The sequence below is a fragment of the Festucalex cinctus genome, chromosome 2, assembly GCF_051991245.1.
Source record: "Festucalex cinctus isolate MCC-2025b chromosome 2, RoL_Fcin_1.0, whole genome shotgun sequence".
In the NCBI taxonomy this organism is placed as follows: domain Eukaryota; kingdom Metazoa; phylum Chordata; class Actinopteri; order Syngnathiformes; family Syngnathidae; genus Festucalex; species Festucalex cinctus.
Genome location: NC_135412.1, coordinates 19,410,132 through 19,422,947, shown reverse-complemented (window position 1 = coordinate 19,422,947; position 12,816 = coordinate 19,410,132). Strand labels below are relative to the sequence as shown.

General features: G+C 38.5%; 1 protein-coding gene across 1 annotated transcript in view; it reads right to left on the bottom strand.

The window, feature by feature from the left end:
- cttnbp2nlb (CTTNBP2 N-terminal like b) overlaps positions 1-12,816 on the bottom strand; it is a 23,047-nt gene extending 10,231 nt beyond the window's left edge. The window contains exons 1-2 of the mRNA XM_077513534.1: positions 12,378-12,816; positions 8,187-8,294 (exon numbers count right to left, since the gene is read on the bottom strand). Of these exons, the coding sequence (XP_077369660.1) occupies positions 8,187-8,294; positions 12,378-12,506 (237 nt within the window). The 5' untranslated portion in view covers positions 12,507-12,816. The remainder of the gene's footprint in view (positions 1-8,186; positions 8,295-12,377) is intronic.

Here is a 12,816-nt window from a genome sequence, read left to right as displayed (position 1 = left end):
TCACTTCTCTGCAGCCATTGACGACAAATGTCTTCACTAACAACACCGAACAATAATTATGGCCTTTGAATTATTCCCGCAGGAATGTAAACAACCCACTAGTTCCTGGAATAATTTTGCCTCTGGAATGGGCATGCTACACATTCTTGGGATGTCATTTCATCAGCTTGAATCACATCCGGCAACTAATGTGACACGTGACTGACAGCCTGACGACCTACACCTGCAGGGATCCGTTGTCAGTCGGTTAACTCGAGCCTGCAGGCACAATCACAGCCTTGCGTGAGACGAGAGCGGTCACGGAGTCTTGTTTCCTCAGTGGCACCGTGTCAAGACTGACAAACAATGAACTTTGCTGCTGGTGTGGTCATTATCGGTGAGAATGGTCGTTATTATCGCGCATTTCTCCTGTTACATACGTACAGTCAAGCCTTTCATTTGCGTCTGAACAATACTTTGGAAGGCATTAACGAATAAATTTGGATGAATGGATACAGCTGCACCTGCTGTGAGTGTCACTGAGGCCCCGTTTACACGGAAGCAAACAAATCTTGTACAGACAGAATTGTCTCAAGACATGTGAGTGTCCAAAAGAAGACGCCTAGGATGTTTAACGGCTGTAATAAATATGCCAAGTCTGGAGTGGCGCTGTAGTGCTGCCACAGGGAGTTAACGGAAAGTGTAGAAGAAGAATCAGCGAAGAAGACGAACCACTGATCGGAATAGCCGGTTTAAAGCCGCGAGGCCGCCATATTACTCCTCCAAAAAAACGTTTCTCGGCATACGATCCTATACATTTACAGTATCAAAATTAGAGAACATGTGAGACAGTACATGGTAGAAACAACAGGAGTCTTCAAAGTAGTTTAAACAGTAGTCTGCTCGCGAGATGGGAGGAATAATATGGCTGTCCTGTTTCTTCAACGGCTTGCACGGGCGTGTATGGACTATCGGCTATCCAATAATATATACAGATCAGTGAGACGAACACAACGCAGGAGAAATGACAATGCCGGGTGATTCAAGTACAACATCACGCAAAACGTTTTGTTGTAAAAGCATAAACAAGCTAAGGAGGTTGCGCAAAACGACGACGACACGGCTATCCGCCATTGTTGTTGACAGACTGTAGCTATTCTGCTATGGTGTCCACATTGGAACGTAGTTTTGAAATCTTTCCACTCTGGAGCCCGGTTTCAAAAGTGATCGTTTCAAGCTCCGAAACCGAGCCGCCGTGTGGACGGACTGCCCAAACGGGAAGAAACTTGTGCGGATACACTGAAATGGGCTTTCGTGTGAGCGGGCCTGAATCGACTTGTGGTTGCACATTTCAAGTTTGTGCCAGGCTACAGAGGGGGTTCGTTTGCCTAACATGCTGCATTTGCTTTCAGTGTGCCATCTTAAGTCCTTCAGACTTGCAACTATTGAGAATCTGCCTACTCCTTGTCGAAACAGTTGCAAAGAGACCACTGGGCGTCATGATCATAAAAGCAAAGCAGTCCTTTACAAGGCAGGGTTTCCCCCGGTGCTTCATAAGTCTGGCGGGCCACTCGTCTTTTCTTACCTCCTGCCAAAATACGCCCTCCCAAGTCAATGAGTAGTAATGTGACCGGCCAGTGAGTGACTCCCATCCCCCGTTGCTGAACAACGAATAGGATTCGACGCATGACGTTGGTGCCCTCCACCCAATCGATGAATAGAATTCGGTAGGGATGTAATGATAAGCGCAATATTGTGATATTGTGATATTAAAAGTGCCACAATATCGTCGTCGTCATGTTCACGATATTTAAATGCAACACATCTGTAAAAAAAGTCACGTTGATTTCCATTCGTACAGTTCTAGCACCCTCTGGTGGCTCGTTTTTTAGTGCAATTTAATTTTCATTAGGGATGTTGTGGCCCTTCTATGTTTAAAATCTACATTAATTGTCAGATAATGGGGAACGTAATATGTGGAGGAACACAATGTGTGCGTGCATTAACAGCATAACATAATAATAATAGCATAATAATAATAAAACATAACAATAATAATAACATAACATTGATGTAATGTACAAAAGCACAATATTGTGCTTTTTTTTAGTATAAGCTCATTCCTTTTACAATATTGTGACCTTTTTTAAATATCGCTGACCTCCCCACATTATTGTGATAATATAGTATCGTGATGTTTGGATATCGTTACATGCCTAGAATTCGGTGCATGTTGTTCATCATCCGTACCCCCATACCTGTCGATGAAGACTATTCGGCAGGGTGTGTTCATCGTCCACTACATCACGCCCCTACCCTCCGTCGACGAACAACTAGGGCTGCGTGATATTGGAAAAACATGCGATATGCTATACAGTCGCTAATATATTGCGATTGTTAACATGGACCTAAAGAAATTACATCAAATAGCCTAGCTAATGAAACTGCATTTTTTTTCTTGCGGCAAAATAAGATACCTCGATTTAATTATCGGTACCTTAGATCATATTCAACTTATCAGATAAAAGCATACAATTTCATAAGAAACGTATTGCACATCTTTGCGATATGTATACTGCATGGGGCCAATATCGTTATTGATTTTGATATTTCTTCGAGGGCTTGGATAAGGACAGTCACGTCTCACTTGTTTTCTGGGTTTGGTCAAGTGACGCTCACAAGTTGAGCTCTAAGGCACGGTGATGTCATTTTAAGTCAACATCAAGTGGCAAAATGGCGACCCCTGAGATGATAAAAACGTGGTTTTAGTGATAGAGAAACTACTGTCATTTGAAATCCTCACAAGGATATCATAATGTGTTGACACTATGAGAATGGCCTTACTAAACTGACCGTGGCATGTACACTGCTTCCGTTGTGGTTTTAAGCAATTATCACATGCTCCAGTTTTAGTTTTTTATCCAAGAACAGGAATATAGTACACATGAAAAACTGACGATGACATCAACGCGCCAACCGTAACCAGACTGGATTTAAAGACAGGGTCAACATGACTACGCCCTATTGTTATGCGCCAAAACAAATAAAACAAGAGACCGAAAGAGAACTGAGATCTCCAGTGTTTAGTATTTGAAGGAGATTTTTCTGCTTGCTGTAGCACACAGACATCAGACCAATAAACCTCAATCCACCTCAGGGAACATAGAATGAAACTGCGACCAAGTAATCTTTAACTGATTAGTGTTATCGACGAGGAAGGAGGTAGGTAGACTTTGGTCATCCAAGTAATTATTCATTTCAGAGAAACAGTAAAACAGGAAATCAGGTAAAGCCTTTGCTTCTTTTTTTTTTTTCCAGCTGACCCAAACACAAAACATTCAACATTGATGTTTTCTTGTTAACCAGTTCAACACAATCATGTCTAGTGGTGCCTGGCGATACATGTGGTTTTGTTTTTTTTTTTTAGATTTTGTCTTGAGATACAAGCAAAAATCTGGGCTCCTACCACTAGATGGTGCCAGCAAAATTCACATCTAGCCATCAAGTCACATTGAATTCCTTGCAGTGAAAAGACAAAATCAGTTGGTGGCGCTAATGCAACATTAAGCTATAATTTGCCAACCGTCAATCAATTTAACCCAACGAGGAAGGACAAAGCTTAAGGTACAGTCATGTTTTATGCTGGCATTTTCCGTGTTTACAGGTTATGTGGAGAGCAAATGTAATGTTTCTTTCAGTACAATGAATTAAATTTGTATCACAAGGTACCACTAAAAGTTCAATTTCAGCTCATTATGCTTTTACTGTCTTGGGTCTCACACTTTCTTATGCAAAGCAAACCAGTTTCTATTATGATGTGTTATGTATAGGGTACTGGAAATGTAATTGTTGTAATCGGTACATATATTGTAATTTGACCCAAACAGGCAGTTGTCTGGACTTGGAAAAACTTTTTTTTTTCTTTTTTTTTTAATAAAAGGATATGATGGAGAAAATTAAAAAAAAAGAAGCTGTGGCTGAAACATAATCACACAAATCTAAGGTGTTGATAATCTTGAAAACTTCATGTTTCGTGATTGAAATCTGAAAAAAAGAACTGTTCCCACTTTCATGTCTGAAAGCGGCATTCCTTTAAGCCACGTAACAAGCCCTCTGTGCCATTCATGCCTGACGGACAGACAGACGATATTTGCTTTCCCCATTAGATAAAGACAAGTCAAAAGAATAGGCCACTCCCACTGGAATATGACCTGTTTGCGGTGTCATGTTCTCAGGAATTTTCCCTCAAGTACAAGTCTTCCTTCCACGTTAAAAACTTTGCATTTTCCCCAAACCTTTTGAGTAAGATCTTCTTTTTTCTCTCTCTCTCTTTTTTTTTTTTTTTAAAGTCAATTTCATATTATGGTCTTTTAGTAATTATGTTTTCAATGTTTACAACATTCAAATATGAAAATAAAACCAGTCTAATAAAGATTTTTTTTGTAGCACCCTTAACACTATCAGAACATCTGCCCTGTATATTGTGGACAGGCCACAGAGGAAAGGACGGAAGCCAGTGATTTCGGAAGACCATACATCCGTCACAGAGTCAACACCCAACCTCTAACAGCCCACCAGAGACCACTAGAGTGTGTGTGTGTGTGTGTGTGGAGGGGGGGGGGTGGGGGGGGGGTGGGGAGTACGCAATTGGGCAGATGGGACAAGGGTCATGGTTAATTATGAGCGCTGCTGTGGAATATTGCTGTCTAACATGATTGAGAGGGGGAGGATGAAAGGAAAGCAGCAAAGCTTGAAATACAAGGAGATGGTAGACAAGGGGTCTGCAACCTATGGCTCTGGAGCCACATGTGGCTCTTTAGTCCCTCTCGTGTTGCTCCATGTGGATCAATAAAAAAAAAAAAATGAAATCAATATTTTTGTTTTACATTTGTTTTTTTTTTTGATAAAATATTCTTTAAATTAATGAATGATTTTTTTAATGAATTAAATATTCAAAAGTTGTCAGAATCCAAATTTCTGAGTTGTCAGAAAAAGAGAGTGACGAATGGTAGATGAAAAAAGGTTTTTTAATGACCTAAAATTGTCCAAACAGTGACCATAAAATGTCCAAAAAGGAAGAGGAAAAGCTGAAAATTACTATGTTCATGAAATTGACAAAAATGTCAGAATTGATGAAAAGATGTCGAAAAACAAAAGAAATCCCCAAAATTACCATTAAAATGTTCAAAAATTGCCAAAAAAAAGATTTTTTTTTTTTAAGTAGAAAAGAAGAAGTTTAAAAAGTTACTATGAATTGTCCAAAAACAAAAGAAGAAATCCCGAAAATTAGCATAAAATGTCCACCTGCCAAATAAAAAAAGTCAGAAAATTAATTTAAGAAAAGGCTGGAAAGAAATGTTCAAAAAGTAACCATAAAATGTCTAAAAACAAAAGAAGAGATCTCGGAAATTACCACAAATGTTCCTCAAAAATGTCATTTTGATAGCCAAACGGCAGAAACAAAATGTCAAAAAAAAAAAGAAAAAAAAAAGTTATAAAACATCAAAAAGGGAAGAAGGGGGGGCAGAAAATTCCCATAAAATGGCCAAAAATGTCAGAAATTTGACAGAAAGGCAGAAAAGTAAAAAAAAATAAAAAATTATAAATATATATATATATGATGCTGCATATTTTTCTGTTAGGGTACAGCTCTAAATAGCTTTGGGCATTCAGTACATTAGGCTAACATGAACACACTGTTTCGCTCATCACGATGTTCAAATATTTGCGGCTCCAGAAAGATTTTTTATCATTTATTTGGCTCTTTTGTTGCCAACCCCTGGCGTAGTCGAACGCTTGACCACTGGGGGCTTGTTCTGAGTTTTGTCTTGTCCCATGCATGCATCCAATCTGGACTGCTGACATTTAAGACGCAAATAGCCAAGATTAAAAAGCTTCAAGACAATTGCGGTAGCTTCATTTGTTCGTTATAACCCCGGTTACATCGGCGTGCTTTCGAGGGATTCAGTGGCATTTAATGGCTCCATCCAAGCATGGAGACGCTGCTGTGCCCAGAGTGGGAGAAGCAATCATGGGCCCGGCGGGGCGAGACCAATGGGAGCAACCGAAAACACTGCTAAGCAATGTCTTGCTTCAGCATGAATGAATAACCAACAACAGGGAGGATCAAGCGGGCAGACTTGTGTGTGGAATAACGTTCCTAAAATGTTCCTCAGCAACGAGATTCAAACTATGTTCTCATATGTAAGGGCTTGCATCCATGTGTGTATTAATTTACCCCCTTTGGGTCAATATCACTGTAAAGTGGTGTCCTCATCGGAATCACTCAAACAAACCTAGCATAGACGAATGAACGCTGCAATTCATTCTGTTCTCTCAGGATTACTCAGTCACAGTTTTTTTGTTGTTGAATGTTGAACAGCGAGAGGCACTTTGTGCATTTTGATCTGGTAAAGATGTTTGTGCTCTTCCCCACAAAACGAGATCGAAGACGATATTTTAGTCCGGTGCCGTGATTGGTCGAAAAAAATGCGCACAAGATGCCGTGTCATCCAATCAGCTCGAAGTATTGTACAAAATGTTCCTCCTTTCTCGAACGGATCTGCCGAGTGGAGTCCCAGATTGATAATGTGTAGAACTCACTTGAGTGAATCACAATTATCAATCTGGCTTGTGAGGTTACAGCAGCTCAGGACCTTATTTGAATGCTCAGGATTTGAGGTTCATCAAAAGCTGACCTATTTTTTTGTAAAAATAAATGAATGAATAAATAAATAAATAAATAAATAAATAAATAAATAAATAAATAAATAAATAAATAAATAAATACTTTTAATACACTCATGATCGACTTGGGAGCAGTCCGTGATCTAGCAGTCACCGTCAACACCGTGCAGTCTCCGCCTCCCATTTGTCAGTGAATGAAAAACTGACATTTTCGTGAATTTATTTTAAAAAAAAAAAGAGAGATAGAGAAAAAAAAAAGCTTGCCCAGGCAGAGTGTAAAAAATGGAAATGTCTAGGAAAAACAGGACGTTTAGGCACCCTAAGCTTGTATAATTAAGCTTGTATATTTGCAAGTACATTATCTGTTTGTATTTTTTTTTAAATTTAGTTAGAACATGTATATTAAAAAAAAAGAGTAATTTTAAAAGTACATATGTAAAGAAAAAAAATATACAAGACACAGAAAGCAACACAACATTAGAGCAACAAAAATACCGTAACAGTTTTGCAATGATTCACCCAGTCATTAGCTACACATTTATACATGTTCGAAAAGGAGTAGGAAGAAGTATAAACATATCAAGTCCTACCCCTTTAACATCCGTTACACAATAAGTAGTAGGTATGTATATATTTATGTATATGTATGTATATTAATATATTTTAAAAAAAATGAAAAAAAACTGCTAATATACAGCTGATGCATCTTGATTAATATTTTTTTTTATATTATAATATGTAATGTATATGTAGTTTATATTTTATAATATGTAATATAAATATAGTTAGTTAGTTAGTTAGTTAGTTAGTTAGTTAGTTAGTTAGTTAGTTAGTTAGTTAGTTAGTTAGTTAGTTAGTTAGTTAGTTAGTTAGTTTGTTTGTTTGTTTGTTTGTTTTTAACCTGTTACATGCCTTCAATTGCCCTCCTTGGACAAATAAAGACTTTTAAATTGATTTGAATTGAATTGAATTGAATTGACTTGAATTGAATTGAAAAAGTGTGGGAAATTTACTACATAATATCAACTTATACAATGGATATAAGTACAGTACAATAGAAAATCACCACAAAGTCAACATCACCTTGTGGGCGGGTGCCTGTATGAGAACTTTTTCAAACGAGATCTGATTGGTTGGTTGATAACAAATGATTACTGTGCCTCTGTCTGCATTTAGATCGGGTGCTGCTCATTTGCCACAACTTACAGTCCTTATGTAAAGGCCAATTTTCCATTTCATGCCACATAATTTTCCCAGATGATGAATTGAGGACAAATCACTCACTCCCCTCACTGAGTAAACAGCAAAAATGTTGACATTGGTGGAACCCAAAATCCTGCACCATTGTCTGCACTCATGCCGTTTCCTCGGTTTCCTGTTTACGCGTCACGTCTCGGTGAGGTGACATTCTTTTTGCCAGTTAATGCTGAGGCAGGTTAAATCCAGTCTTTAAAGTTGGCATGTATTCTCAGTTCTCAGTTATTCACTGGCAGGATAGCGGACGAGTTGATTGTACGAACCCTAAAGGCATGAATGACCACCTCCTGGGCCTCGAGCTCTCCCTCCAAGATACTGAGGAGTGTCAGCAGCTCTGCTCGAGTAAGAGCCTCCACATTCATCTTCCCCTCCTAAAGAAAGAAAGAAAGAAGAAAGGCACAATGAGTGAGAAACAAGCAGCTAAACCTTACTAAACTGTTGTTCTTGAATCAGAATCCTCTTTATTGGCCAAGTATGTTACAACACAGGCAATTTGGCTCCGGTAGTTGGAGCCAATCTACTGTAGTATTACAGCAAACAAGCCACTATAACAACTGTTATGCGATTGCGTATAATCGGAGGGATAATCTGAGGGACCCCAAGTAACTCACTTCGCATTGACATTTCAGTTGTTTCCTTTAAATCAGGGATGTCAAGCTCATATTAGCTCAGGGGCCACATGGACAAAAATATATTTACCAAGTGGGCCAGATTGGTAAAATCATTGCATATGATTAAAAAAAATAAAAATAAAAATGCTGTCAATTTTACGCAGATTTTCGATATTTGCAGGCCAGTCCTAAATTGCGGGACGCAACTGTATAGATATTGTCCCAAAAAAATAACACAAATGCAAATGCAACGGGACAACACTCTGCCTTTATGAGTTCCGGGTGTGTTACATCTGCTTATTTTGCATATACTTGTATATTATTCACAGAATGCATTGTGTGGAGCCGTTAATGAATTATAAAGAAGTTAATCCTTGTCCTACGTGTACCGGTCATTGAATGTGTGTCTTATTCAGCACCTTTGTGTTTAATTTGTATTGGTTTCTATTTTTATTTATATTTATTAAACAAACTTTAAATTGTGTGTAAAATAATGACATCCAGAGGAATTATGTGTACAAGTTGCATTGCTCATCTGAGGATTGCTTGTGAAATTACAAATTCATATGCTTTGATTGTGGCCGATTCTCTTTTTTTTTTTTTTTTTTTTTTTTTTTTTTTTACTTTACAAAATCATCTCGCGGGCCAGATTAAACCCCTTTGTGGGCCTTATCCGGCCCGCGGGCCTTATGTTTGACACCCCTGCTTTAAATTAAACAAAAGTCAACCCAAATATTTTTTGACAATAATATGTTCAATGCAGCCCCACCAGTGTAAATATGGTAACCGTTAGATAGAGTCCTGCATATTTTAGATGTTTCCGCCCCGGACCTCGAGGACCGGAATTGGTGAAATTGAGTTAAGCGGCAAAATCCAGCCGTTTTAATCAATTTTAGGGGGCGGCCATTTTGCCATTTGCTCTCGACGGAAGGTGATATTAATGTTGCTCAGGTCTCAGGTAACAACCAATCACAGCGCAGCTTCAGAAAACAGGTGAGCTGTGATTGGTTGTTGCTTGAGCCCTGAGTAACTGTGATGTCATCTTCCGTCGACAGCAGGTGGCAAAATGGCCGCCTCCTGAGATGGATAAAAATGGCTGGATTTTGCTTCATAACTCATATTCCACAAATGTAATACTAATCAGAATGTCATGTTTAGTGAGCTCACATATTATTGTCAAGAAATGTTTAAGGTTGACTTCCACTTAAAGTGAAGATGTGAATCGGGCTGATTCATTTCAGCTCCTAATAGCAAGAGTGCATAGGAATGCTTTGTGACTGTCTGCTCGGATGTGGGCAAGTTGTGAGGTCAGGTCCTGGACACCTAAAATATGATACATCATCATTCCCTCAAAAATCAGATCTGGAAGAAATGTTAATTAGGGGTTTTCTGTCCTCCTGTGTTGTCATGGTAATACTATTATTGTATTACTGGACAGGCTGCTGAGATTGGAGCTCATGCAATGTGTCAGGCATTCCGGGAATTTTAGAGCATGATGAGCGTTAGTTTCACCACACATACTTAAGATCATTGTTGCCCTGAACTTAAAATATGCCTCTGATGTCATCTTTCTTCGTAACGTGTTTCATCACTGCCACCGCAACCGCTTGTTGTAATTGCTAGCAACACACATGTAAGAGTCACTCATTTGTTACTGTGCACAATCGGCAGAAAAAAAGAGAAAAAGACAAGAGGCATCAGACAAAGGAAATGAAGAACGAAAATCGTAATTATACGGAATTAAGCAAATTGGGTTTTGTTCTTGGCCTCAGCCTTTCTGTGGGGCGTTCTCGGCTGCTTGGGGTGTTTGTCTCCATGCGCCCTGATTTCATCCCACATTCTAAAAACACGCTCAAAATTTTTTATTGAAGACTTTAAATTGACCAGTGGTTGACTGTAAACAGTTCTTTGTCCTGTCGCACAAACTCAGCTGGGAAAGGCCGAGATTACATTTAAAAAAATATTTGGGTAAATAAAAAAAACTGTCCCCATTGAACACAGTCTATTTATATTTAAGGAAAATATTCAATATTTGGTACAGAAAAAATGTTCATCATCATAAGTTTAAATTAATAAATATATACATGTTAACATTCTTCTTCCATTTTAATTCTTAGTAATTCACAGTGTCCCATCACTGGTGAATTATTTATAGAACAGACCCATGGGCTACTCTTGTTGTCCTTGCTGGCACCATTTTGTCCCCCCAAATTAATTTTGCTCACCAAGAAGGGGAAAAAAAAAAGTTAATTGGGGACAATTAACTTCAAAGATCTCACTCAACTCGGCAACCAACCAATCATATTGTGCCCTGTTTAAAAGTCCCTTCCGAAAACAAAAAAGAAGCGCTCACTACTACCAGTATTAGTGGTTCTTGAAACCATGACTTTAAAAATTCGCAGTAAACAATCAAACTGCTAATCAGCCTGTGCCATTTATACAGTAGAAAATTGATTAAAAATGCATGGATGGAATTTGTTTTTTTACTTGTTCTTAACTCTGATTGTTCTTTCCTTTATCACAATGGTGGACAAAAATGAAGGCCAGATGCATAAATGTTAAAGGTTTGACACTTGGGAAATTTCCATTCATTTTTGATATTTTGATTTCTTTTATAATTGTTGGTTTTGTTTTGTTTTCATTTGTGTGCAACCAACTGCTTGTCTACATTTGAATGAGTATTATCTCTCGTATGTTCCCATTAAATTTTGTTTCTGAATTCAGAAATATTCAAATTTTTGAGAATCATATTGATGACATAATGCAATACTAAAATAGGCCAAATCTATTCTATATTATATAGATCTTGAATTTGGAATTTCAAAAAGCAATTTATAAAACAGATTATGTTGTAATTAATGGTGGAATAAGATAAATAAGTTAAAAAAAACAAAACATTCTTGCACTGATAGGAGTTCGTGTATCGAATGTTCAATGCTTCAAAGTGTCGCCTCACTGTCTGCCAATTCAGAAAAGTGAGTGCACTTGAGTGTTGTCTCTCAAATTCCTTGCATGGTTCAACCTGTGGTTGAATTAGCTGAATGGCCAAAAGTCACATTATTTGCAACAAGATTTTTGAAGGTTCAGTGTGAAATAACACTCAGATAGTTTCCACAAGTGGCAAATATACTCGTTCCAGGCCCCTCACTGAAAACAGTGTTAACCACTTTCTCGCGTATGTATTTGGGGAGGCTACAGGCAATGTGGAACACTTTTGCCTTGCTACCTGACACTTATCTCACTTTCTATGACGAACCCATCCAACATTCCAGGGATGCCCACACCATAGGAGTCAACACTCAAGAGTAAATATCAATCCCACTCCAAATCTTGCAAGAATTCAAGAAAAAGCCCTGTTAAATCTACAAAAGGTGGCCTCAAAGTGTTCTTATGTGCTTGTTTCATTCCCCCCAAGACCAGGAAAGACAAGACCAACCTTTCCAGGGTGCGTTCAAAGCAATAATTGATTATTACGGTTACTCAGGAAGAACAGATGATTCATGGCACTTGCTTGCCACGGGGAAGGAACTGCAATTCTTTTTCATGCAAGCAAGCACCATTCACTTTAATGTGTGACACACATCAGGAATATCCAATTAGAGCAAGTGATGATTGCAAGATCAATAATATTCCCTTGGTGCTCCCTTCCGTTAACCAGAAAAATAACTATACTGTAGATGATAACTCTGAATTGCAGCTTTTATTGAGACACTTGCACTCAAACATGAATGAAATTGACTGAGTGCTAATGGGTCACATATTCCAACCTCCTTGTGCAAAACCAAGTAAATTAGCCAAAAGACATGGAAAGCGTTAATAAACATGATTCTGTGTTATACATACCTTCATACACTCTCGACTCCCACGCGGCAAAACCCCACAATTCCACAAATTGCTGCTGAAACGTTTTTCTCGGAGCAGTCTGCTGTCAAAAGACGCTCCTACTCCCAAAACCAACAGACGGGCAACCATTAAACGCCCCCAGCCAATAGCAGGCACGCGTCCTCGTAATCTGGCCAATGGCGGACACGTACCTCGCTAAGAGGGCGGGACAAAGGCGTTCCCATTTTGTTGGGAAAAACCTCTTTGTTTCGGACCTGTAGTGATTCTGGCTCCCACCCACTGTTTGTTTACATCCATTTGGACGATTCATCACGTTTCCAAATGTTAAATACAAAATTACAAATTGTACAATATGCGATACAGATTATCGACAGGATTTCTTAAAGTATACACATGCACGGTGGTACTTTTAAATTAAATGAATCATTTTTAGTATTAT